At 41.9% G+C, this 24,566-nt stretch overlaps 1 protein-coding gene across 4 annotated transcripts; it reads right to left on the reverse strand.

Moving 5' to 3' along the window:
* Positions 1-1,290: 1,290 nt before the first annotated feature.
* LOC106601353 (choline transporter-like protein 2) lies at positions 1,291-24,505 on the reverse strand. Of its 4 annotated transcripts, none has more exons than XM_014193510.2 (22): positions 24,290-24,505; positions 8,998-9,046; positions 8,815-8,888; positions 8,555-8,639; positions 8,313-8,397; positions 8,092-8,202; positions 7,811-7,871; positions 7,482-7,608; positions 7,307-7,390; positions 7,070-7,182; positions 6,776-6,907; positions 6,409-6,508; positions 6,155-6,247; positions 5,936-6,020; positions 5,517-5,779; positions 5,284-5,378; positions 5,011-5,114; positions 4,759-4,832; positions 4,590-4,660; positions 4,354-4,442; positions 4,134-4,218; positions 1,291-2,211 (listed from the first exon to the last, which is right to left on the reverse strand). In XM_014193510.2, exons 1-22 carry the CDS (start codon positions 24,318-24,320, stop codon positions 2,105-2,107), a joined length of 2,118 nt encoding a protein of 705 aa, XP_014048985.1. In that variant the 5' UTR covers positions 24,321-24,505; the 3' UTR covers positions 1,291-2,104. The 4 variants fall into 4 exon arrangements, with proteins under 4 accessions (XP_014048985.1, XP_014048987.1, XP_014048983.1 ...); XM_014193512.2 differs by lacking the exon at positions 24,290-24,505 and adding an exon at positions 11,049-11,446; XM_014193508.2 differs by lacking the exon at positions 1,291-2,211 and adding an exon at positions 2,507-3,484.
* Positions 24,506-24,566: the final 61 nt, after the last annotated feature.

Consider the following 24,566-nt stretch of genomic DNA (forward strand, 5'->3'; position numbering starts at 1 on the left):
CCCTACCAGGCGATTATGCAACCCGTTGTTGGTGCTGCTGTAGAACTTTTTGAGGATCTGGGGACCCATGCCATATCTTTTCAGTCTCCCGAGGGGGGAAGGGTGTTGTCGTGCCCTCTTCACGACTGTCTTGGCTCCATTACAATGTCTTCCTCTAAACCTTATTTGCAGTTTTAGCAGTCAGATGTTTGACTCAGGATGGTAAGTTGGTGGTTGAAGGTATCCCTCTAGTGGTGTGGGGGCTGTGCTTTGGCAAAGTGGGTGGGGTTATATCCTGCCTGTTTGGCCCTGTCCGGGGGTATCATCGGATGGGGCCACAGTGTCTCCTGACCCGTCCTGTCTCAGCCTCCAGTATTTATGCTGCAGTAGTTTGTGTCGGGGGGCTAGGGTCAGTCTGTTATATCTGGAGTATTTCTCCTGTCTTATCCGGTGTCCTGTGTGAATTTAAGTATGCTCTCTCTTTCTCTCAGAGAACCTGAGCCCTAGGACCATGCCTCAGGACTACCTAGCATGATGACTCCTTGCTGTCCCCAGTCCACCTGGCCATGCTGCTGCTCCAGTTTCAACTGTTCTGCCTGCGGCTATGGAACTCTGACCTGTTCACCGGACGTGCTTGTTGCACCCTCGACAACTACTATGATTATTATTATTTGACCATGCTGGTCATTTATGAACATTTTAACATCTTGACCATGTTCTGTTATAATATCCACCCGGCACAGCCAGAAGAGGACTGGCCACCCCTCATAGCCTGGTTCCTCTAGGTTTCTTCCTAGGTTTTTGGCCTTTTTAGGGAGTTTTTCCTAGCCACCGTGCTTCTTTCACATGCATTGCTTGCTGTTTGGGGTTTTAGGCTGGGTTTCTGTACAGCACTTTGAGATATCAGCTGATGTACGAAGGGCTATATAAATACATTTGATTGAAGCAACATCTCAAGACGTCAGTCAGGAAGTTAAAGCTTGGTCGCAAATGGGTCTTCGAAATGGACAATGACCCCAAGCATACTTCCAAAGTTGTGGCAAAATGGCTTAAGGCCAACAAAGTCAAGGTATTGGAGTGGCCATCACAAAGCCCTGACCTCAATCCTATAGAAAATTTGTGGGCAGAACTGAAAAAGCGTGTGCGAGCAAGGAGGCCTACAAACCTGACTCAGTTACACCAGCTCTGTCAGGAGGAATGGGACAAAATTCACCCAACTTATTGTGGGTAGCTTGTGGATGGCTACCCTAAACATTTGACCGAAGTTCAAAAATTTAAAGGCAACGCTACCAAATACTAATTGAGTGTATGTATGTTTACATATGTTTATTTTAGTTTCAGAACTCCACAGGCACTTAAACAGATCCACATACACAACCCATATTTTCCCCTGCTTTCAGCTTCACACCATCTTAATACATTTCTTTACCGCTCATTCCCTGGCAAATACAACAGAGAGCAAGCATTGACATTTAACAGCAGGTTAAAAAAGGGGCTACAGTACTGTATTAATGGATTTGGTAATGACAAAGCGTAGAAAATATTGCAACAAATATAAAGTAAAATGTATGTCTTAGTACTGCATGTATTAAAATAATTGCATAGGTTACATACAAAAGTGCTGCTTTATGTAGATGTATAAAATACTTTACTAAATAGATCAGTTCTGTGCTCACCTTCATGTAACACACTCCAAATAATATTTATAACAAAGCATGCTCATAACATACTGGTGTACAGTTGGTCTGATTACAGTAACGTACAACTATATTCAATAAGAACCACATTTGGTTGCTGGTTTTTGAAAATGAGGTCATCAAAATATACTTCAACAAAAACTATGATTTCATCCTAACCAAATAGCTGAATGAAAATGGGAAAAAAACATCCTTGTAAAGCACTCTGCATGCAGCATTAAAATTCCATTTAGGATTTATACGCCTCACTCGACCACAGAGGACGGCAGCGATTGTTTGGACTTCTGACAGATTGCCACATAGGTACTGGATGAGTGACAGCATGAGGTCCTTGGCCAACGCGGTCTTTAAGGCATACTCCACTATATACAATTACACACCTGTACACACCAGAGCTTTTGCCCTCCTCCACACCACATGGGAGAGCTCTACTCTGCTGGTTCAGGCTTGTTCTTCTTATTCAGGACTCTGAGGAGGCGGTCAGACATCAGGTAGGGTCTCTCCACACTGCCATCGTTCCTCTCCAGGTCCTCCACTGAAGAATCAAGGAAAACATCATGAGACAAAAATATGAAATGATTTCAAAAGGAAAAACTTGAACATCGTTGCAGGGGCCAGATCAGAACCAACTTGTGATGGATTAGCAAAGATTACGCCAAGTTAAACAGAAGTGCTTATAGTCATTTAACATGTCATCCTACAAAACATATAATTGGCCTGCTTTTGACCGAATTGGTAAAGCTTGCCTAGTCAAACCCAAAAGGAAGTTCATTACCTTAGCTTGTTCCCCATCAACACAATGCAGAAAGAGAATGAGGAGGAAAGACAAATAACAGAAAGACTTGCAGCTTTAATCACTAGCAGACGTACTACCAACATGCACAATAGCACAAGAAAGAGAAAAGAGATACTGCATTCAGTTAATGCTCATAGATCCTAGGAGTCCGTCTCCAGGGCAGTGCATCAAACAGACCTTGCTGACAGGCAAATATTTCAAGGCAGAGGGATCTGATTGCATTGCTTTACAGAACAAAAATGGAGCCACTTCCCTCACAAGCGGAACTAAGAAATACATTTCAGTATATACAAAACTACATATGGCTTTTATAGATCATTGAAAATATCAACATTTTAATAATGCACTGATAGCAGTAATACTAACGATGGTAGCATTGCAGAGATCTTTGAATGCTTTAACTGTAAACAATGTGATATCTGTAGGAGGTTCAATACATCCGACCAAAACGGATAGTTAGTCAATTAGGCACATTATTTCCTATGGCCGACAGTGTTTCCCTTCTAGCAACAATGTCAGAACTGCAACATGTTCACTAAAACATCAGCGGAATTCATAGCATTGTTTATGGTTCGGTCTCTTTTTTCCAAGTCAATGAAACAACTATCATTTGCCAACTCCAACCATTAAGAGCACAATATACACACACACACGTTTCTATAGGGAGAAGGAAAGACACTGGTCAAGCAGTTGACTTGTCCAAATTCAGGCTTTGATGTCGATCTACCAATCATGAACAGTAGCATGCCCATTTCTACAAGACAGATCTGCAGGTGGAGATCTCGTCCACAGTGTCTTTGCTATGACTACTAGTAAACGTCCTCGTCTTTCTCCTGCATCGGAGGCTGCTATTGTTTCAGCTGGACGTCTTGGTCGTCTGGCTGATGTAGCGAGGACTGGGTTGGCTCCTCTGTCTCCTCCACAGCCTTGTTCTCCGACAGAATGTCATGGAGCGAAGCTGACATGTAATACGGTCTTGCCAGAGAGCCATCATTTCTCTCCAGGTCTTCGCCTATGTGTGTGTGTGTGTGTGTGTGTGTGTGTGTGTGTGTGTGTGTGTGTGTGTGTGTGTGTGTGTGTGTGTGTGTTAAATGGGGTCAAGGGATGGTTGATTGGAAAACAGGATGATGAAGGTGAAGAGTTGCATTAGTAAGGGAGATGGAGGAAAACAATATGAATTGAGAAGGGAGAGAAAGAGAAAGTCAGTCAAAATTCCCAGCAAAAGCACGCATTCGCATTTTAAATGAATAGATCAACACCTAAACTTCCCCATTGTCTGCAACCAGCAAGTTAACACTAGTCCTAGATAGCTGGGTTAGGATCAATAACTTAGCAATAAAGCATTATGAAGAATACCAGAATATCATCATGCAATTCATAATTAGTGGCAGCCCAACACCATTAGCAGTGACAGAGGTCATGAAGAAAGGGAGAGGAGGTCACCGTTTCATGACAACATGAACTTTAGACACATTGGGACATCTTGACTTCAAAACTTGCCATTTAGTAAAGCTTTGAGATGTAAAAAAAGTTGCCAACACAAGGCAGCCTTTTCCTGAGTATACTGTGTACACCATAATCCTTTACCTTCTCACCTACTGGTACCTTGTGTTTGTGGGGGAATGACAATGCAAGAGGGGGATGGTTCTACTGTTACTCACAGAAGCAGAGGAAGAGTGTGTCTACACACATGGCGTACACGCTGAAGAAGCCGTGGGCAATAAGGTAGGAACCAACCACCACCGTCTGAGGAGAGAAACACACTCCAACCATTACTATACACAACACCGTAGGTTACATTCAGCTACATTTAAAGCATAGATTAAACTACATGTCTTTGTACATAACCCACCAGACCCAGAGCATGGCTATGCTACTCACCAGGATGGGAACCCAGTAGTAGTGGAGGTTGGGGGCTGTGTTCTCAAAGGCCTTCACCCTCCCAGAGAAGAAGAAGAACGCAAAGATTCCTGGGAAACAGGACGGAAGAGTTCTCATCCAATAGCACAACTGGTGGTCAACAGTGAAACATAATAAAACTAAATACAATCATTAGAAGACTGGCCCTACTGAGTGTTATTGTTCATCATGTTTCCTGTAGAAACAGCCTCACTTACCCACAAGCCCCACAATGAGGAGTTTGCCCAGGAACAACAGGAAGTCTGTCACCTTGTCCAAGACGGCTACCCTGCAAGGTCAAACAGTGATACGTTGTGATGGATCATAATGAACTTTACAAAATGGACTAAGTCAACACAAACATTAAGAGACAGCACACTCACTCACCTGATCATGTTCCTCATAAGGAGGAAGAAGGCATCTTTGGCAGACGTGCAGAAGTTCTTGCCATATATCGCCACCTAGAGGCAGCAGACTCAAATTCATAATCAAGCATAAACCAAACATTTTCCCACAGTTAACATTTACAGATGATCCAGGTGACAAAGCTCCTCTGCAATGAATTATATCCAATATGACATGCATTTAACTGGGTGACATTGGGCATAGCAAGTGCACACAAACAGGTAGTACACGCACCATAATATAGGCATTTCTGTTGATGAACTTGATGAATTTCTCCAGGCACCAGAAGCAGCACTTGAGACAGCACAGTAGGAACTTCGTGCACTTATTTTGGGTTCCTTCATGGGAGAATAACACACAGTAGGGCAGAACCAATCAGAGCCAACACAAGTACTAAAAAACCCAACTTTCATACACAGCTAGTGTGAAGTATGATGAGGGCATACAATGACAGCTGTGTTAATATCAACATACCGTAGTACTGCTAATACAGGATCTATGGCTCACCTTGGAGCTTGTGGTCGATGTACTCCAACAGAACCCTGATGATCTGGATGATGGAGAGGATGAGAGAGCCAAACGCCAGGGAACCTGTGTGATACCTGAGCAGGGGAGTGAGGAGATGTCACTAACCAACATTATTAAATGTCGTCAAGATACCCACATATGCAGCAGAGCATCATGTACATATCTGAACACCCAACTTGGTAAGGAACAGGAATGTAAACAGTCACACACACCTGAGTGATCTGCCAAGGGATGAGAAGATGGGGAAGGCAGGCATGTCGTCAGGCTTGACCAAGGCCCAGTAGTAGGAGGCAAAGGCCCCAGCCAGGGTCATCTGACCCAGCGCTGTCACAAAGTTGGCACACCAGAAGAACAGGAAGACGTTGTAGAACTGCAGGCCAATCAGGTACTTGTGGTAGACCGTCTCTCCACCGTAGAAGGCAAACAGACACTTAGAGTCTGGGCACTCCGCCTTCATACTGGAGGTGCTGAAGTTCTGGAGGAGACAGGTAGAGAAGAATCAACAGTTGACATTCTATCCATTGTATACACTTTTATCATGGAGGTGATCCGATGGTTCAATATCTCTCAAATTAAGATCAGGTTATTAGATGTGACGTATTGCATGGGCTAACGGAAAAGCAGGACTCACAGCTGGCTCGCAGATTTTCCTCGAGTGATCGCAGGCCGTCTCATTGAACACCTTATAGATGGGCTGATTGGAGGTGGACAGGAACCTGGCCAGAGGCTGTCAAGGACTACAGTATGACCCAGAGAACTACAAATCCCAGCAAGTACACATCAATCATTCAGAAGAGCATGTTGAGTTACTCAAGCCTATGAGTCATTTTTCTCCAAACATGAAGGATACACAGCGGTGACGGCCCAGTAGGCGATGACAATGGATAAGAGGGCAAAGGTGAACAAGGGGTAAAACAGGGCTGACATCACATACCCAATGGCCCTGTAAACAAAACATCACAGTTTAGCACTAGAAAGGTCTTATCCACCATCTATGTATTACGTCCCCATTTAAACCACAATGATCTAGCATTCAATGATCCATTTCCCATCCAATCCCATTAGAAATGGCTGTAAGTGCAGAGAGCACTCCCATTTCCTGACCTGCTGGCTTCTTTGATGAGAGCGATAGCGATGAGGATTCTATTCCTGAGGAAGATGAGCAGCAAAATGATGACAACCTCCACAATGGCCAGAATAATAACTAAAGAGAACGGGAGAGAGAAAAGGCATACAAACAAATGGAGAATTCAGTCACGGCCATTTATACAGGAATCCTAGTAGTCCTTAGTATCAGTTTATGCTTGCAATAACACTGCAATGCATTATATCTAAGGGTTTATAAAAGTTACCTGGCTAACATTGATCCTGCTTCATGATATACAGTATAACTCTAATGTAATGGCCCAGGTGTATACCTCCTGAGCCACACTAGCTGTAAGGTTGAGAGAAGATTAGTGGGGAGACTTACTGAAGGCCAGCCAGGTCTGTCTGATATGCAGGTAAACAGAGAAGTCTGTCTGGAAGCCCAGGTCCTTTAGAGTGACATTAGAGCCTGCCTCTGACTTCAGGCTAACATACTCCATGGAGCAGTGGAAGATGCCTGTGGTGCAATACAGAGCATGGCCACAATAGGAAAGTACAGCATTTAGATAGAGAGATGGGAAAGGGACACAGGAGATGGCTTTGTTGATTATAGAGTTCATAGAGACATGAACATTAAGAAACAACAAAAAAATGGGACTACTGTTGAACTGGTCTTTACCGTATCCAATGACCAGAATCACCATGACGATCATGACCCACACCATGATCCCGGCCAGGAAGCGCAGGAGGACGATGAAGAGGAGACTGATGAGCATGGCAATCACCAACCCTCTGAACCCCGACACAAAAACAGACTTTAGTGGCTACGTAACTGACTCTGTGCTGATCAAGTGCTTTGGAATTCAGTGTGAATGCATTACTACACAATAGTGTCAAAGGGAAGATGCTGACTTACATTAGGATCCAGTACCAGGACTGGGTGTAATCCTCAAAGATCTTCATGGCCACTTGTCGAGCCTCAATGACCACTGTGGCATTCCTATAGAAGAAAATACAGTGACCAATGCTGATTGTAGATGTAGCACTAGCACTCATCACAGGAAAACACCATGCAAATTCTATGGACTCACTTGACCCCCGCCACCAGATCTTTGGCATCTCTAATGTTCCCCTCCCCGTCATCAAACTTGGAGTTATTTCCCACGGTGATCTCCCCTCCCTTCTTCTGGCCCAGGGCAGGGAAGCACCTACGGGTGACTGGAAGAAGAGGAAGGGGGGTGAAGGAGAAGACACAGGACAATGAGGGAGTGCAGTAAAACAATGTCTTTCACTTTTTTCAAATTCCAGAAATGTGGAGGATGGGCTGGCCAGATGGAGGGTTGGGGAGTTTGACTCAGAGGAACGGAAGAAGGGCAGGTAGACAGGATAGGGGAGCAAAAGAGACTAGAGCCGTACTTACAGGGTTTACTTGGCGTCAGCATGGCAGGACACAGGCCAGAACTCAGGATCTGTGTTACAGTCTAAAACACACATGAACAATCAGAACTTAGGATCTCAACCATTGGTGCGGCAACGTATATTCAAAGTTTGAATTGTTGACACTAAACTGCCACTGGGAACACTATTGTTGTAGAACAAAACACGGTCACATTCTTCACATTTAATTGACATTGTCATCCATGTTGATTTTGGAAAACTACTACGCCACCTATCTCAGATTCCTCTTCACATGCTACTCACCAGCCCCTCTAGACCCTCCTTGCAGAAGTTCTTATAATACTTAAAGTCCTCTTTATTGGCGTAGGCCTTCAGGAGCGTCATGAACTTATCAGGGCATTTCTCCACACACATCTGATGGCAAAAGAAATGTCACCATGAGACAAGATAATACAAGTGCATAGGCATACATAAATAACATGGCGTTCAAGAATGTATCAACTGAAAACAAAGGTTCAGGTCACCTGTGTGGTTGGGCACTGGAACTCCAGCAGCACCATGGGACTGGCACACTTCATGATGTTGAAGTAGAACAGCAGGGGCTTCGTCCTACAATACACACACAACCAGTTGTTCAGAGAACAAGAGCAGGTTTAAAGAGAGTGAATGCCCAGGGGGAGAATGATGGAGACAATCAACACATGTGAGTGTTAGTGATTGTCTGTTATGTATTCCACTGTGCATGTATGGTGAGGGCAGAACTTACTCCAGAGGAGTGCCTGCCTGCCCACAGAACTGTCCTCTGCTGTCTGTGGGGTAGATCACCTTCCTGGGGTCTCCCTGGGACCAGGCTAGGGGAGAAGGGCACCATCAACAACAAAGAAACAATCAAATACCAGACATCTTTAACACACAGACATGCTTTAGGTGAGCGGCACTCAGAGACAAAGCCAAGGGCATGACTCAGGGTATACCCACTATGGGGTCAGTTAAGCTTGTTTGTGCCTACAGGACACATTTACTTACCAAGAATTCCCACTGCAACATAGCCCAGTATGCAAATAATGAAGAGGATGCAGCATACAATGTCAGTGCAGCCCCTAGAGTAAAGAGAGGGGGAGACATGGAAACGTTATGGGAACAATAGGTTTTAGATGTGAATTATGTGCCGTCCTGACTACAGTGTGGATGAACTGGCAATCCTCTCACCTGTTATAGATGGGGCCTTTGAAGGTGGGGTCATACTTTTTTGGTTCACCTAGATGGAAAGAAGGCAAATATTGAAACATACAGTAGGAATACCATTTCAGATGGTAAATGGCTTGCAGCGTAGAAGTTGAATGAAAGCGTACACACTGCAGGGCTGTCAGAAGACATTTAATAACCAAGATGCACTTTGACACTGTTCCATGTGGGGCCGTCTGCCTCCTAGTTATACATTTCATGGGGTAAACAGAGTGGATTGGCCACGAGTCAACATTCTGCTCCCTTTACTGTTGGTCAGATTACTTTTCCCTCAGGGCAGGCACACCTGGCAACCCAACAAATTCTTCTGTAGTGACTAAGCAGCCCTTCTGCAACATGAGAACCTGCAGTACCACAACACAGTCACCAGAGGTCAGCGACTGTGTGGGCACAACCTACTCATCAAATCACATTTTTATTGTAACATGCTTCATAAACAACAGGTGTACACTAACAGTCAAATGCTTACTTGGGGGTCCTTTTCCAACAATGCAGAGTTAAGATAAAATATAGAAATGGTGGCACAAGGAATAATACACAGTGAATACCGAATAACAATAACGAGTAAAAAGTAACATTGTTATATACAGGGAGTACCACTACCGAGTTGATGTGCAGGGGTACTTGAGGTAGCTATCTACATCACAGGTGGTTGGTGGCACCTTAATTGGGGAGGACAAGCTGGAGCGGAATGGTATCAAATACATCAAACAAGGTTTCCATGTGTTTGATGTCATTCCATTTGATCCATTACAGCCATTATTATGAAACGTCCTCCCCTCAGCAGCCTCCTGTGATCTACATATAGGTAAAGTGACCAGGCAACAGGATACATAAGACAGTAGCAGCAGCGTATGTGGGGAATGAACGCGTGTAATGTCTCCTTCAGCCAATGCTACATTTGATTGAAGGACATAAGACACACAAAATGACAGATTACCCTTTTCATCAGTATTGATTACTTCTTAAAGGTAAATGTTGATTAATGCCATGAAAAAGGCTTTAAAAAATGATGTTCTTGTTAATGTTTCTTGACAACATCCCCCAAATTAAACTAGTCTATAAACCAGTGCACAATATCCTCTCCCTTTCATACCCAATATAATGTGTAACCTGGATCTGAACCCTGGGGTTCGAACAGGGTGAGGAGTAGCACAGAGAGTAGACTCTCCACATCTCTCCACATCTGCCATCAGTCAGAAGTGCTCAAATTGAGCCATAGTGAATCTCAACTTCACAGAACATCAATAATCACAGTCTTAAGGTGGTTGAACCACTGGGTCTAGACTAGATACTATAGAGTATGATGTTCCGCATGGCGGCCATTAATAATGCAGAGCAGTGGTCAGGGTGCTATTGCAGCATGCATTTTAGTGGGCCTGCTCCCAGAGAACATCAATCCACTGGACACAGCAGGTCCACAAGCACAGAGATACAGAGTCTGGATGTTAAAGTGTTAAATGGGCATAATCAGCCTGAGATGCCCATCAAAGACATGGTGGAAACAGCCTGCAGAGGGAGTGTAGGCTGGAGCAACATGAAGAAACATTTGCCCAAAACAACAGTGGCTGATGCATTTATATTTTATCAGGGCTGAAAGCAAACAATGTTTCCTGCCAATTTTTCAGTCCAGTCCTTATATACAGCAGCAGCATTTGATAAAGGAGAGAAAACATTGTTACAATGTTCACTTGCATTTCTCCACACACCTGTATAAATAGCAGGCTTAACCCACACCCATTCTCAGCCTTGTCATAATGCCGATACTAGAGGTCTAGTTTCACCCAGTGCCGCTCTTCTCTAGAGACAAATTACACCACCCATTAACAAGTTCCAACGGACAGATTTGTTAAAACATTCAAGCAGTGAGAAAAGCTCTCTCACTTCAAGAACAAAACTTAAGCTACAACCAAACCAGCCATCATAAAAGACACAAACAGCTTTTCACAAGGTTGAAAAAGGTAAACCACAAGCTCTAATGAAACTAAAATCAAGTAGGAACAATTAGTAGTTACCATTCTTTCCGTAATAGGGTTGCTCAGGCATCTTTAAATTCCTTTCTGGTAGTCAACTTATAAATGACCGGAAAACTCTCCCTCTTTTTCTTCAGCCCTTTTTTGCTTCACTTCCTTTTCCTGCCAACTGGTGCGTTTAAGAAAGTGAGAGCGACAGGTATTGTGGGGAGAAACTTGTCCGACGTGTCTGCAACAGCTCTGAACACATCCCTGTTCCTCAGAGTCCACCCACTGTTTTTCCCCCCAAACAGCTGCTAGCTCAAATCTCTGGTCCACCTGTTCCTTTCTCTTCCCCTTTTCCCTCCACACAGAGCTCTTTTTGTCTGTGTTTCTCTCACTCTCTGCCTTTGTTCATGGCTTTCTCTACCTCTTTCACACTCCCCAGAGTTTGGTCAGGTAGCTCACCTACAGGGAGCACAACCGAGGCAAAATGGGTGGAGACAATTCCTTGTTTTTCACAACACTGACTCTCCCCTCCCCCTCTGTGAAAGAGCTGCTGGATATCTTTGTGGATCCCAAAAAAACTACACAGGAGTGATCAAAAGCATGTGTTTGGGGGAAAAACAAAAAAAACTGTTGTGTGCACTGGAGACTGATGAGACTCAGATGTGCTGGTTATAATACTGGATAGATGAGCGCATTAATCAAGATCTCCAGCCCTGAAGCTAATTTGACTGTCAAATGAACACAAAGCTATATTTTGATACCATATTTAACTTTTAGAGCTATCTTAAACAGCAATTCTGATATTTTTCCACTAATTGACCTTTTGACAAATCAGATCAGCTCTGAAAAGATCTGGGCCCATTGTTGGTTCTAACAATAAACTCAGCCTTAAGATGCTTTTGGGAAACTGGGCCCTGATGTGAAAGATCTGATGTGGTTGGTCAAAAGACCAATTTGTGGAAAAAATATCAGAATTGGACTGCCTGTGTAAACACAGCCTTATTTACTTATTTCTAACGGTCACTTCTTCTATGTTTGAAAAATTCTTGTCACACCAGGGCTGCGTTCAGTATGTTTTTATGTTCTGGAACATTCAACTGAACGGCCAGGTGAAAAAGGGGGTTGGATTGTCGGTTGGGGAACGCTGTATCATGGCCTCTGCCCTTTAAATACGTCACTCATTGCATCAAGGCACAACTCGCCACACCCGCCAAACGGGAGCAAATGTACCTCAAAGTCTGTTCAAAAACGTACAAAGCGTTTCTGCAACGTAGCAAACATTCAAGCAAACTGAGCGCACCTCTGCCCAATGGATTATTCACAGGGTGCATTCAATTCAAAGCTGCTCATTAGGAAGTTCATTATAGCCAAAGATTGTCTATTATATTGACAAGATAGACATGTGACCGCTCTAACAATGGAAATGCGTATCCTCAAAGATGGAAGGCAGGCAGGAGGATGGACCATTCTAGCCAATGAGAGGTCCCGTGTGGCTCAGTTGGTAGAGCATGGTGTTTGCAACGCCAGGGTTGTGGGTTTGATTCCCACGGGGGACCAGTACGGGGGAAAAAAATGTATGAAATGTATGCACTGGATAAGAGCGTCTGCTAAATGACTGAAATGTAAATGTAATGTGAACAACTGGCCATAAAGATAGATAGAGGACTCATTTTTGTGTCTGTGACAGCATGGCATCTCTATTTTAAGGTACTACATTTTCTTATTCTTTATTGGCTGATTACTTCCAACTCATAGGAATCCCCACCCAGTTGACTACTTTAAAATGGTGGAAGTCCTCAATGGCTAAATCAATCAGGGCTTGACATTCACTTTTTTAGCCAAGTAGGACAGATCTTTTTCATTGTCCGAAAGCTCAAGTCACTTGTACCCCCCCCCCAAAAAATGCCAAAAATATGACTGAAAATGTTTTGTATTATGCAAGTAACCACTTCACAAAATAACATTCATTATTATCACTGGTATTGACAATGGAAGGCTGCTGGTCTGATCCCATGTATTATACAGCATCTCCTGCCGTTGTGGCCTTGAGCAAGGCACTTCACCCCCACAAAGTAAAATACGCACCAGAGTCAGCTTATCAAGGTCCTGTTGAGCAGCTGATTTTTTGCAATGTGCTATGTTCAAGCAAGGCTGGAGCAAAAGCCTGCACACCCAATAGCACTCCTGAAATCTCCTGGAGCATGATTGGCCTCCCTGAAACAATACAATTACAACCAAATACGTTTTATGTCTTTATAAAATAATTCCCTCATTCAATGAACCAGGGATCAAATGGCTAAGGTGGGTGAGGTAGCTAACTAAGATGTTTATCTATTTATAAGATTAAAATGTTCAGTGTTCAGGGGAGATCTTGACAGCATAAGAGTTACTTGTGAATAAGCCTAGTCTATGAATATTTTTGTAACTTTGTCAGAATTACATGGGCAGTATTGACATTTTGAGCGCTTGAGAGACGGTTTTACAACCAGAGTTTGCAACATTGGTTTCATCAACTGTGCAACCGTATCAACTGCATGTCAGCCATTTGCGATTATACACGAGTGCCGGTGGAAAGTTATTTTAGGACATCGGACATGACAATGACACTAATACATGCTAAAAGCTAGATAGTTAATGATTGATATGATTTATTTAAGTGTTATACACCTACCGGTGCCCAGCCCAACTAGCGAGTTAGCCAATTCAAAACATAGTGTAGTTTGTCTGGTTATCTAGTTAATCTGTTGTATATCATTATTTTACCTGCTGCGCAAATGTCTTTCTCTCTCTCCTCTGGTAATGGCCCACTGGAACGCAGGTGATACACACCATGACTTTTACAAGATTTTCATTGCTGACCAGAATTTGCTATAACTGGGCAAATAACTCACTAACTAGCAATGAATATCAACAAATGTGCACATGCGGCTTGCTTTGATTTCAAAAACGCATCTTGCGACCGCAAGATGTAAAGGCCTTTCAATGCAGGCCTACAATATTATACTCAGATGCGCTCTGCTGAGGTTGGGAGGACAGTGTGCAACACATTGCATCCAGAGGACACTGATCCAATTCTGATCAGAGTAACCTAATGTTTGATATTGTGATCTTTATGTGATTGTTTTTTACTTGTCCATTTGGACAACTTAAATCTATATTCTTCTTGTCCGACAATTGTTTTACTTGTCCTGGGCAAGAGGACAAGTGTTAATGTCGAGCCTTGTCGATGATGAGTCCTCTATCTATCTCTATGAGAACAGGCACAATGCCGATATAAAGTCATTTTTGTTTTCAAAAGTTGACGAAATGCCATGGGCGTCCACTTATATCAGTGCATTCGTAACAACCCAACCATTATGAAACTTCTATTCGATCAAATAAGCCTCACGTAGCAAATTAGCAATTACATTTGGCCACACTTTCTTTGGATAGTCCGTCTGTAGATGCTCTATCAAAATAAAGTCTAACCTTACATTTTTTTGGTGACCAAATTCGACACTTTCATTGACCTCCATACGAAAATACCTCACTTCGTGGGCTTATTTCCATGGACATATTTTGGGCTGAGTAAAACCTCTCGCTTCGCCTATTCCTCTCTGTTATATCCAGGTGTGTCCTCTCAGAGCCATTGCATGTCATATTCATAGGTGTTTTCTACCCTCTTGTGGGAACATGACTGTATTACATTGGGTGGTTTCACCCAGCCTGGCTGGATATTCACATATCCATAACCACATCCTGTTGTGCCATTTCCTCTGCTTACTCTGGGTTTGCACGCTAGCGGGACATTAGACTGCTTTTTATTAAAATACATTTAGCAGTGAGCAATGAAAAGCAATCTCAATAACAATTCAAATTAGATTGCCTTTGTCTGAACCCAACGGGATGCAGTGTATGCTGATGATAAAGACAGATTATGGGGAAATTGAGTATATTTCATGATGAGCTGTGTTTGGAAAATGGGTATTGATGAAAAGCTTCTGTTGGAATCTCTCCATACTCTTTCCAGGCAGTGTAGTCACTTGTTTTGGCCAATGGGATAGTCTATGTCATTCTGGGAATTGCCAATTTTCCATTCATTACAAGTTAGTGAGAGAAAGCAAAGGCTCCCTCTGTCCTCATTTTCTGTAAAACCCTACTGGCCCCATTATTACAAGCATAGTAGCAGACTGTTTACAAGCTACCAGCACAAAATAGAAAATCAGCAACAGTCTCAACATCTCGATGGGCTATGCACAGGGAGGATATTTCACCCTGCAAGAGTTGGATCTCCACTGAATACATAATACGGTAATGACATAAATTCCCACATTTCAGTGTCACATTTTCTCTACAACTTCTCTATGGCTTGAGAAAAGATATTTAAAAAAGCTACAGCACATTAGGAACAAGAGCACAACGTGGTATTCTGTTGGGGAAGCATGGTGAGTGGGAGTGTGCTGTCAGGCCCTGCCAGCTTTAATCAATTAATGCATCCTTTCTTAAAGGGGTGCCTATGGCCTCAGCTTCACTACATTCACTATCAGGACAAATGTTATTTGCTACATCGGTTGTTGTAATAACTTTATTAGGGTACACTACCGTACCTAGATGTTTCCCAAGAATCTGCACAAAGAAATATATATACCACTGTTTCTCTTGTGGACAGAGAGCTCATTGTATAGTGTACTACACAAGGCAGTTTTACTTCTGGTTTTCTTGAGCTTCAGGTATTTGCTTTGGAACTTTTCTAATGTTTCCTGAGTCGAGTTTCCCCTCAATATTATCCTTCCTCCCTAGCCTCTCCTCCTCTCACAGTGAAAACGACCATAAATAAGGTCAACCTTCCATTAAATGTTTTATCTGTCCACCATGCCTGTATTTATACCCATACCGATGTCTACAGTGCTCTATGTACAGAATATAGAGTACTGTTGCTCATTTATGCACTAGATTATGACTGTCATTCTGAATGTGTGTATGCACATATCTTGAGAACAGAAATAATGTATTTTGTTTGGGACTGGTGAACAGCACTGCACTTAAACAGTATACACTCATCCAATGTGCACTTCTCCTGAGTCAACTATTATACAGAGCATTCGGAAAGTATTCAGACCCCTTGACTTTTTCAACATTTTGTAACGTTACAGCCTTATTCTAAAATGTATTAAAATGGTTTTTTTCCCCTCATCAACCTACACACAATACCCCATAATGACAAAGCAAAAACAGGTTTTTCAAAATTTTAGCAAAAAAACTGAAATATGACATTTACATAAGTATTCAGACAGCTCTAGGAAGAGTCTTGGTGGTTCCAAACTTCTTCCATTTAAGAATGATGGAGGAAACTGTGATCTTGGGGACCTTCAATGCTGCAGAAATGTTTTGGTACCCTTCCCCAGATCTGTGCCTCGACACAATCCTGTCTCAGAGGTCTACAGACAATTCCTTCGACCTCATGGCTTGGTTTTTGCTCTGACATGCACTGTCAACTGTGGAACCTTATATAGACAGGTGTGTGCCTTTCCAAATCATGTCCAATCAATTGAATTTACCACAGGTGGACTCCAATCAAGTTGTAGAAACATCTCAAGGATGATCAATGGAAACAGGATGCACCTGAGCTCAATTTCGAGTCTCATAGCAAAGGGTCTGAATACTTATGTAAATAAGGTATTTCTGTTTTAAGTTTTAATACTTTTGCCAAACATTCTACAAACCTGTTATCGCTTTGTTATTATGGGGTATTGTGTGTATTGATGTAGAACATTTTTTTTATTTAATCAATTTTAAAATAAGGCTGTAACATAACAAAATGTGGAAAAAGGGAAGGGGTCTGAATACTTTCCCTGTAGGCACTGTATACCCCTGAGAAAAGAGAAGCATGACGTCATATCAACACAGTAGGCTATAATAGCAGCTTCCCCTCCTCAGTCTGTCTCTCATTACAGTAAGTGCAGTAGTAGAGTGTTGACTGAGTGCAGTATGTATGACCGTTTCCCTCATAGGGAGTTTTCAACATCAAAATAAGATTGACTTGACCAAGAGTCCTGACTGCAGCAGATAACATAACTACTTCAGAGATATCGAAACTAGATATGGAGCCTTGTTGGTGGTTAGGGTAGGGAAGTGTGCCCTCTCTCCAAATATCTCTGCTGGTAAAAACAGCATCCTCTTTATGGTCTGGACTAGATATCTGTACACTTTGGATCAGGGTTCGAATTACAGAGCTACCAGGACACCCCCATAAACGTTACAAATATCAATGTTGGTCCAGTCCACTATTTTTAGAGTATCCCAAGAGACCATATGTAATTCCATCCCTGCTCTGGACTATAATCCTAAACAAAACTCTGCTGTAACAATGAATATCTCTGAATATAAGATGCTCCTGAGTCCTAACCATCTCTTCTTCAGTTTCCACTTTCTGAAGCCTGCTGGATAAACAGGCCTATCTTCCTGAGGAGAGAGTGTCACCTCTACTGTCTGTCTCCATAATTTACTCCAGTGAGAGACTCTCTCAGAGACAACAGACAGCACTGCACTTCACTGAAACCCCCATTCATGTCGTCTTTGTTGTTTTCTCCATTGTGCTCATAGCAGAGATAGATAGGCCAGAGCCTCAGCACCAACCCATTAGACAACATCAATTAGCCAAGTAATCTATGTTTTGATAACATTAACAAAGAAACACAATTACATTCTCTAAAAGTGTCAGGTGCGTCGTAAAAAGTGGACCAAGGCGCAGCGGGTATCGTGCTCATCTTCCTTATTTTATTTGGATAAGCGTGAACACAACAAAAAATAACCAACGACGAACCAGTTCTATAAGGCTTACCAGCTATACAGAAAATAACTACCCACAAACACAGTGACAAAAACCCCCTACTTAAATATGGCCTCCAATTAGAAGCAACGAAGAACAGCTGCTTCCAATTGAAGGCCAAACCAAACCTGAACATAGAAATAGACTAAATAGACATTCAAACATAGAAATAGACAACATTACCCAAAAACCCAAGAATCAAACACACCCCTGCCACGTGCTGACCATACTATAATAACAAAATGACCCCTTTACTGGTCAGGACGTGACAAAAAGTCTGCTAAATGAACCTAATTTCCAAAATAGTGCTCTATTTTCGTACCCCTTACTCATGGCTCTGATTCAGCTATGAAAATCTACAAAACAATGCAGAATTCCAAAGAGTATAGGGGTTTTCACCTTCCAAACATCCAGATGTGACAGACCAGACAGGCTGTGGGAGGGCAGCCAAGTCCAACAGTGATGACTACCAGTCAGGAAGAGGAAGGGCATGGCATACCACACAAATAGACGGGGGTCCCTAATAACTCAACATCACTATTACAGGAATTGATCTCTGCCACTTCTCTTCTCCTCAGGCCCCATGACCCTAATAACTTTATCTAACACAGGCTGTCTGCTGTCTGAATGGAAACAAAACGTAACTTCTGTTGGGTTAATAAGTCACATGAGTCTGTTTGGGCCAGACTGTGATCAAGCAGATTAAACAATAATAATTGGGGCTGACAGGGAACACTATTATCCTTCCCTAGGGGCATGCCACTGGGCACAGATGTCAATTCAACGTCCATTCCACGTTGCTTCAATGTAATTTCATTTAAACATTGTGGAAAGAACATTGATTCAACCAGAGTGTGCCCAGTGGGATGCCTGTTTATTCAATACTGTTGTTGAGTAAAGCGACAATGTGGGAAGTGATAACACGATGACAGCTGTTGTAATAGAAAACAGCTGGACTGGACTTCAAATGCAAATGTTCATGAATAGCAAAAACTACACTATTGCTACACTCTTAGAAAGGTGCTATCTAGAACCTAAAAGGGTCATTTGGCCGTCCCCATACAGGAACCCTTTGAAGAATCATTTTTGGTCCTAGGTAGAACCCTTTTGGTTCCAGCCAGAACCTATTTGAGTTCCATGTAGAACCCTTTACACAGAGGGTTCTACATGGAACCAAAAATAGTTCTACCTGGAAACAGAAAGGGTTCTACCTGGAAACAGAAAGGGTTCTCCTACAGGGACAGCCAAAGAACCCTTTTGGAACCCTTTTTCTAAGAGTGTAGCTAGACCTTGCCAGAGCTTGAAATAAAGATCAGAGAGACTCTGGATCAAGTTTCAAACCACTCTCCTAAATATGTCTTATAATTACACATAATCTAAGACTGCACAGGGCTGTAGGCTGTCTGATCCTGTCAGTTCCCCTGTTATTGAGGTTTCCTGATATGTGTTGGCCTGAAATTACTCCATGATGTGAAATGGGGATGACTATGTTAGATCACAGCCTAAACACCACTGTATTTCTGAGGCAGTCCTATTATACCATGAAAACCTCAATTACAACCGTATGAACGCATCAACAACATTAGCACATGGGAGAGTCAGGGTCCAAGGAATGTTGAACAATGCTGGGGGAGATATTGAAAACAATTTCTTCATAAAAACAGATACAATCTAAAACCAAGTGAGGGCTGTTCATTTCTGCATGGTGGTAGCCTGTGTCAAACTCCCCATAGTTATGTTTTTGTACTTCACCTTCTTATGTGAAACCCTGACAGATTTCCATGAAATGCAGAAAGACTTCATACGACTGCAAAACAAACGCATAAGGAACAAACAATGAAGAAGAAAAACGAAGGGCCTCTGTCTACCAATCATCACACTATTTATAACCACACAAACACATAATACCTGATTATCACTAAATATGCTTCCTACTGGTCAGATTCCAATACATCTGCACCTCCATCATTGTTTTCATTTAAAAGTACTACACCGAATTTGACAGTCCTTTGGGAGAGTCATTTGTGTCACAATATAGTGCTAGAGGCCTTTAACCCCACAACTTTTCACAGAATGTCTTCAACTTTATTTTCTGCCAAGTCACAGCTTACTATTCCCACAATGCTGCTCAACTGTCTTTTCTTCCCATCAAAATCTTGCTCTGGTGTTGACCTGACTGCTTGTTTGTATGAGGGTTATAACACATTCCTAAATCCTGTATAGAGGGAAGAGGCAAACAGTGCTGTACACAAAATAGTAGCCTATACGGAGGTTGTAAAATGTATTGTGCCAGGAAGAGAGGAAAAAGTATTGGATAATGAAAGAGAGGGTTTTAAATAATAAATGAATCATCATAAGACAGGCAGAGGGAGGAAAAGGATGTGTGTGGAGGAAAGAAGAAAAACAGCATTCATATGGCTGGAGAGGGGAGACAGCTAACAAGTCAACCATAAATCTCGCCTTATCCCTCTTCCATGTTGTTCACAGGGCCCTGCAAACCCCACATAAAACCAAAACACAAACAGTGAAAATGAGAATATATGTCAGTGTGTCTACATCTTGTGGACAGTGTTGACCCTGAAAACAATATTTTAGCTCACAAAGGGTTCCAGATGTTCGTGATGCTGCGAGAAAGTCTACATTTTGAGCGAATCTCATAATTTCTTTCTTCTACTGGTTTTCACCATGCTTTGCTGTACTAGAATTCCAATGTTATAACTGCAGGCAGCAGTAGCATACCCGCCAAATGACTGGGTGTGCCACTACTTACACATTTTGGGGATATACAGTACCAGTCAAAAGATTGGACACACCTACTCATTGAATGGTTTTTCTTTATTTTTACTATTTTCTACATTGTAGAATAATAGTGAAGACATCAAAACTATGAAATAACACATATGGAATCATGTAGTAACCAAAAAAAGTGTTAAACAAATCAAAATATATTTTATAGTTTAGATTCTTCAAAGTAGCCACCCTTTGCTTGGATGACAGCTTTGCACACTCTTGGCGTTCTCTCAACCAGCCTCACATGCTTTTCCAACAGTCTTGAAGGAATTCCCACATAAGCTGAGCACTTGTTGGCTGCTTTTCCGTCACTCTGCCATTCAACTCATCCCAAACAATCTCAATTGGGTTGAGGTTGCGTGATTGTGGAGGCCAGGTCATCTGATGCAGCACTCCATCACTCTCCTTCTTGGTAAAATAGCCCTTACACAGCCTGGAGGTGTGTTGGGTCATTGTCCTGTTGAAAAACGAATGATAGTCCCACTAAGCGCAAACCAGATGGGATGGCATATCGCTGCAGAATGCTGTGGTAGCCATGCTGGTTAAGTGTGCCTTGAATTCTAAATAAATCACTGACAGTGTCACCAGCAAAGCACCATCACACCTCCTTCATGCTTCACGGTCTTGGCCGAAGCAAGACTCTTCTTTTTATTGCTGTCCTTCAGTAGTGGTTTATTTTCAGCAATTCACCATGAAGGCCTGATTCACGCAGTCTCCTCTGAACAGTTGATGTTGAGATGTGTCTGTTACTTGAACTCTGTGAATCATTTATTTGGGCTGCAATTTCTGAGGCTGGTAACTCAAATGAACTTATCCTCTGCAGCAGAAGTAACTCTGGTCTTCCTTTCCTGTGGCGGTCGTCATGAGAGATAGTTTCATCATAGCGCTTGATGGTTTTTGTGACAGCACTTAACCTCTTACATCTAGACGTTCCGCTAGCGGAACACCTGCTCCAATATCCAATGATAGGCGTGGCGCGAATTACAAATTCCTCAAAAATACTAAAACTTCAATTTTTCAAACATATGACTATTTCACAGCATTTTAAAGACAAGACTCTCCTTTATCTAACCACACTGTCCGATTTCAAAAAGGCTTTACAGCGAAAGCAAAACATTAGATGTCAGCAGAGTACCAAGCCAGAAATAATCAGACACCCATTTTTCAAGCCAGCATATAATGTCACAAAAACCCAGAAGACAGCTAAATGCAGCACTAACCTTTGATGATCTTCATCAGATGACACACCTAGGACATTATGTTATACAATACATGCATGTTTTGTTCAATCAAGTTCATATTTATATCAAAAAACAGCTTTTTACATTAGCATGTGACGTTCAGAACTAGCATACCCCCCGCAAACTTCCGGAGGAATTTGCTAATAATTTACTAAATTACTCACGATAAACGTTCACAAAAAGCATAACAATTATTTTAAGAATTATAGATACAGAACTCCTCTATGCACTCGATATGTCCGATTTTAAAATAGCTTTTTGGTGAAAGCACATTTTGCAATATTCAGAATGCACTCCCAGGACTGCCACTTCAATAACAAATGTTGGTTTGGTCCAAAATAATCCATCGTTATATCCGAATAGCGGCGTTTTGTTCGTGCGTCCCAGACACTATCCGAAATGATAAATAAGGGTCGCGCGCATGGCGCAATTCGTGACAAAAAAAATCTAAATATTCCATTACCGTACTTCGAAGCATGTCACCCGCTGTTTAAAATCAATTTTTATGCAATTTTTCTCGTAGAAAAGCGATAATATTCCGACTGGGAATCTCCTTTTCAGCAAACAGAGGGGGGAAAAAAATCACAAAGACGGGGGCGGCCAGGTCACGCGCCTAAGCGCCCATGGACGACGTAGGAAGTGTCACGTTAGAGCAGAGATCCTTTGTAAAAGATAGAGATGGCAAAGAAGTTCCAGAAATGGTCAGACAGGCCACTTCCTGTAAAGGAATCTCTCAGGTTTTGACCTGCCATTTGAGTTCTGTTATACTCACAGACACCATTCAAAAAGTTTTAGAAACTTTAGGGTGTTTTCTATCCATATATAATAAGTATATGCATATTCTAGTTACTGGGTAGGATTAGTAACCAGATTAAATCGGGTACGTTTTTTATCCAGCCGTGAAAATACTGCCCCCTAGCCATAAGAGGTTAAAGAAACTTTCAACGTTTTTGAAATTTTCCATATTGACTAAAGTAATGATGGACTGTCATTTCTCTTTGCTTATTTGAGCTGTTGTTGCCATAATATGGACTTGGTCTTTTACCAAATAGGGCTATCTTCTGTGTACCACCCCTACCTTGTCACATCACAACTGATTGGCTCAAACACATTAAGAAGGAAAGAAATTAGAAAAATTTACTTTTAACAAGGCACACCTGTTAATTGAAATGCATTTCAGGTGACTACCTCATGAAGCTGGTTGAGAGAATGCCAAGAGTGTGCAAAGCTGTCATACTTTGAAGAATCTTATATTCTGATTTGTTTAACACTTTTTTGGTTACAACATGATTCCATATGTGTTATTTCATAGTTTTGATGTCTTCACTATTATTCTACAATGTAGAAAATAGTTTAAAAAAATAAAGAAAATCCCTGGAATGAGTAGGTGTGCCCAAACTTTTGACTGGTACTGTATATTTAAAGTCCGAATTACAACCATGGAGTCAGACTCTATCATTTTGGCAGAGGTTTGTCTACTCCAGCAGAGATTCTTGCTCTTTTTAGGCAGCATAAATTACCTAATGTATTATGAGAACATATCTTCAAGGAAAACCATTTCCCTTACATGAACAACAATTGTTTGGATCCATTAACCTACCAACACCTTTATATTGCAGGGAATAGCAGGTTTTTGCTGACAATAGCTTAAACATATCTTCTCTAAATTCAAATTCAGACCTACCATGAGGCATTTTTTTTATTAACTAATCTATATTTGGATGGTGGTCAAATTTCTGTCAGCACAAAGCTGGTGAGTTGTTCTCTAGTGTGCCATACCAGGCTGAGGAATGTAGCAACTGGACATGCAAAGGCTGAGTAGGGACACCACAGCTTAACCCTAACAATAGTAAACTACATGTTAACTACTGATTAACTGAAAATGTTAGAGAATTGAAAGAAACTTCAAAGCCCACAGCCTATTTGAGAATCATACTGAATTATCATTTCAGATAGGCTACAGTATTTGCATACAAGTGTGCATTTATTGTATGGAATGTTGTAGGCCCTTAAACCACTAATTTCTCAGCAGTCTCATTGTTTGGCACAGGGATAAGACCTGGGCGTGGGAATGTGAGAGAGGCAACAACAACATAGGCTAATCAAATGCAATCTGTAGGCTAGCCCAAAACAGAAGCATAGACTATTACGCATGGAAATTATGGCTCGAATTGTGAGAGTCAATTTCCATTCGTTTATTCTCTGAAAAGGAGACAGAGAAAAGTTGATTGAGTTAGGCTACGTCAATGGGGTAAATCAAATATGTAATAGCCAAATGCTGAGTTAAATTGTTACACGCATCCAGCACACACCAATACAATGTTGCATTCCACACTCCAGTCTTCTTGATACATGAAAACGAAACTATATGGGGCTAGTCGGCTAGCTATCCCAGGACAGTGAAAGCGCCGTTAAAGATATATGGTAGCCTATATAAACTAAACAAGCTAACTTACCATACTTGGGTTTCTCACCCTCCAGTTCCATCGTGAATTAGTGAGTCCACTTGTAAACTAAAATTGTAAGACTACATATATCATAATTTCCAGTCCAAATGGTAGCCTACCGATAAAGTTACTTCGCTGAAATCCACTCCAAATCTGAACCAAACTCATAACATTTAGCGAGGCGTTACTTCTTGAAAAAGTTGACCAGTGAAAGCCAACAAAACTTTGAATGACGGGCAAATATACGAATCACTGGACGTGGGTGTGAGCACGATGACACTGCTAT

This window comes from Salmo salar, chromosome ssa03 (genome assembly GCF_905237065.1).
Source record: "Salmo salar chromosome ssa03, Ssal_v3.1, whole genome shotgun sequence".
NCBI classification, from domain to species: domain Eukaryota; kingdom Metazoa; phylum Chordata; class Actinopteri; order Salmoniformes; family Salmonidae; genus Salmo; species Salmo salar.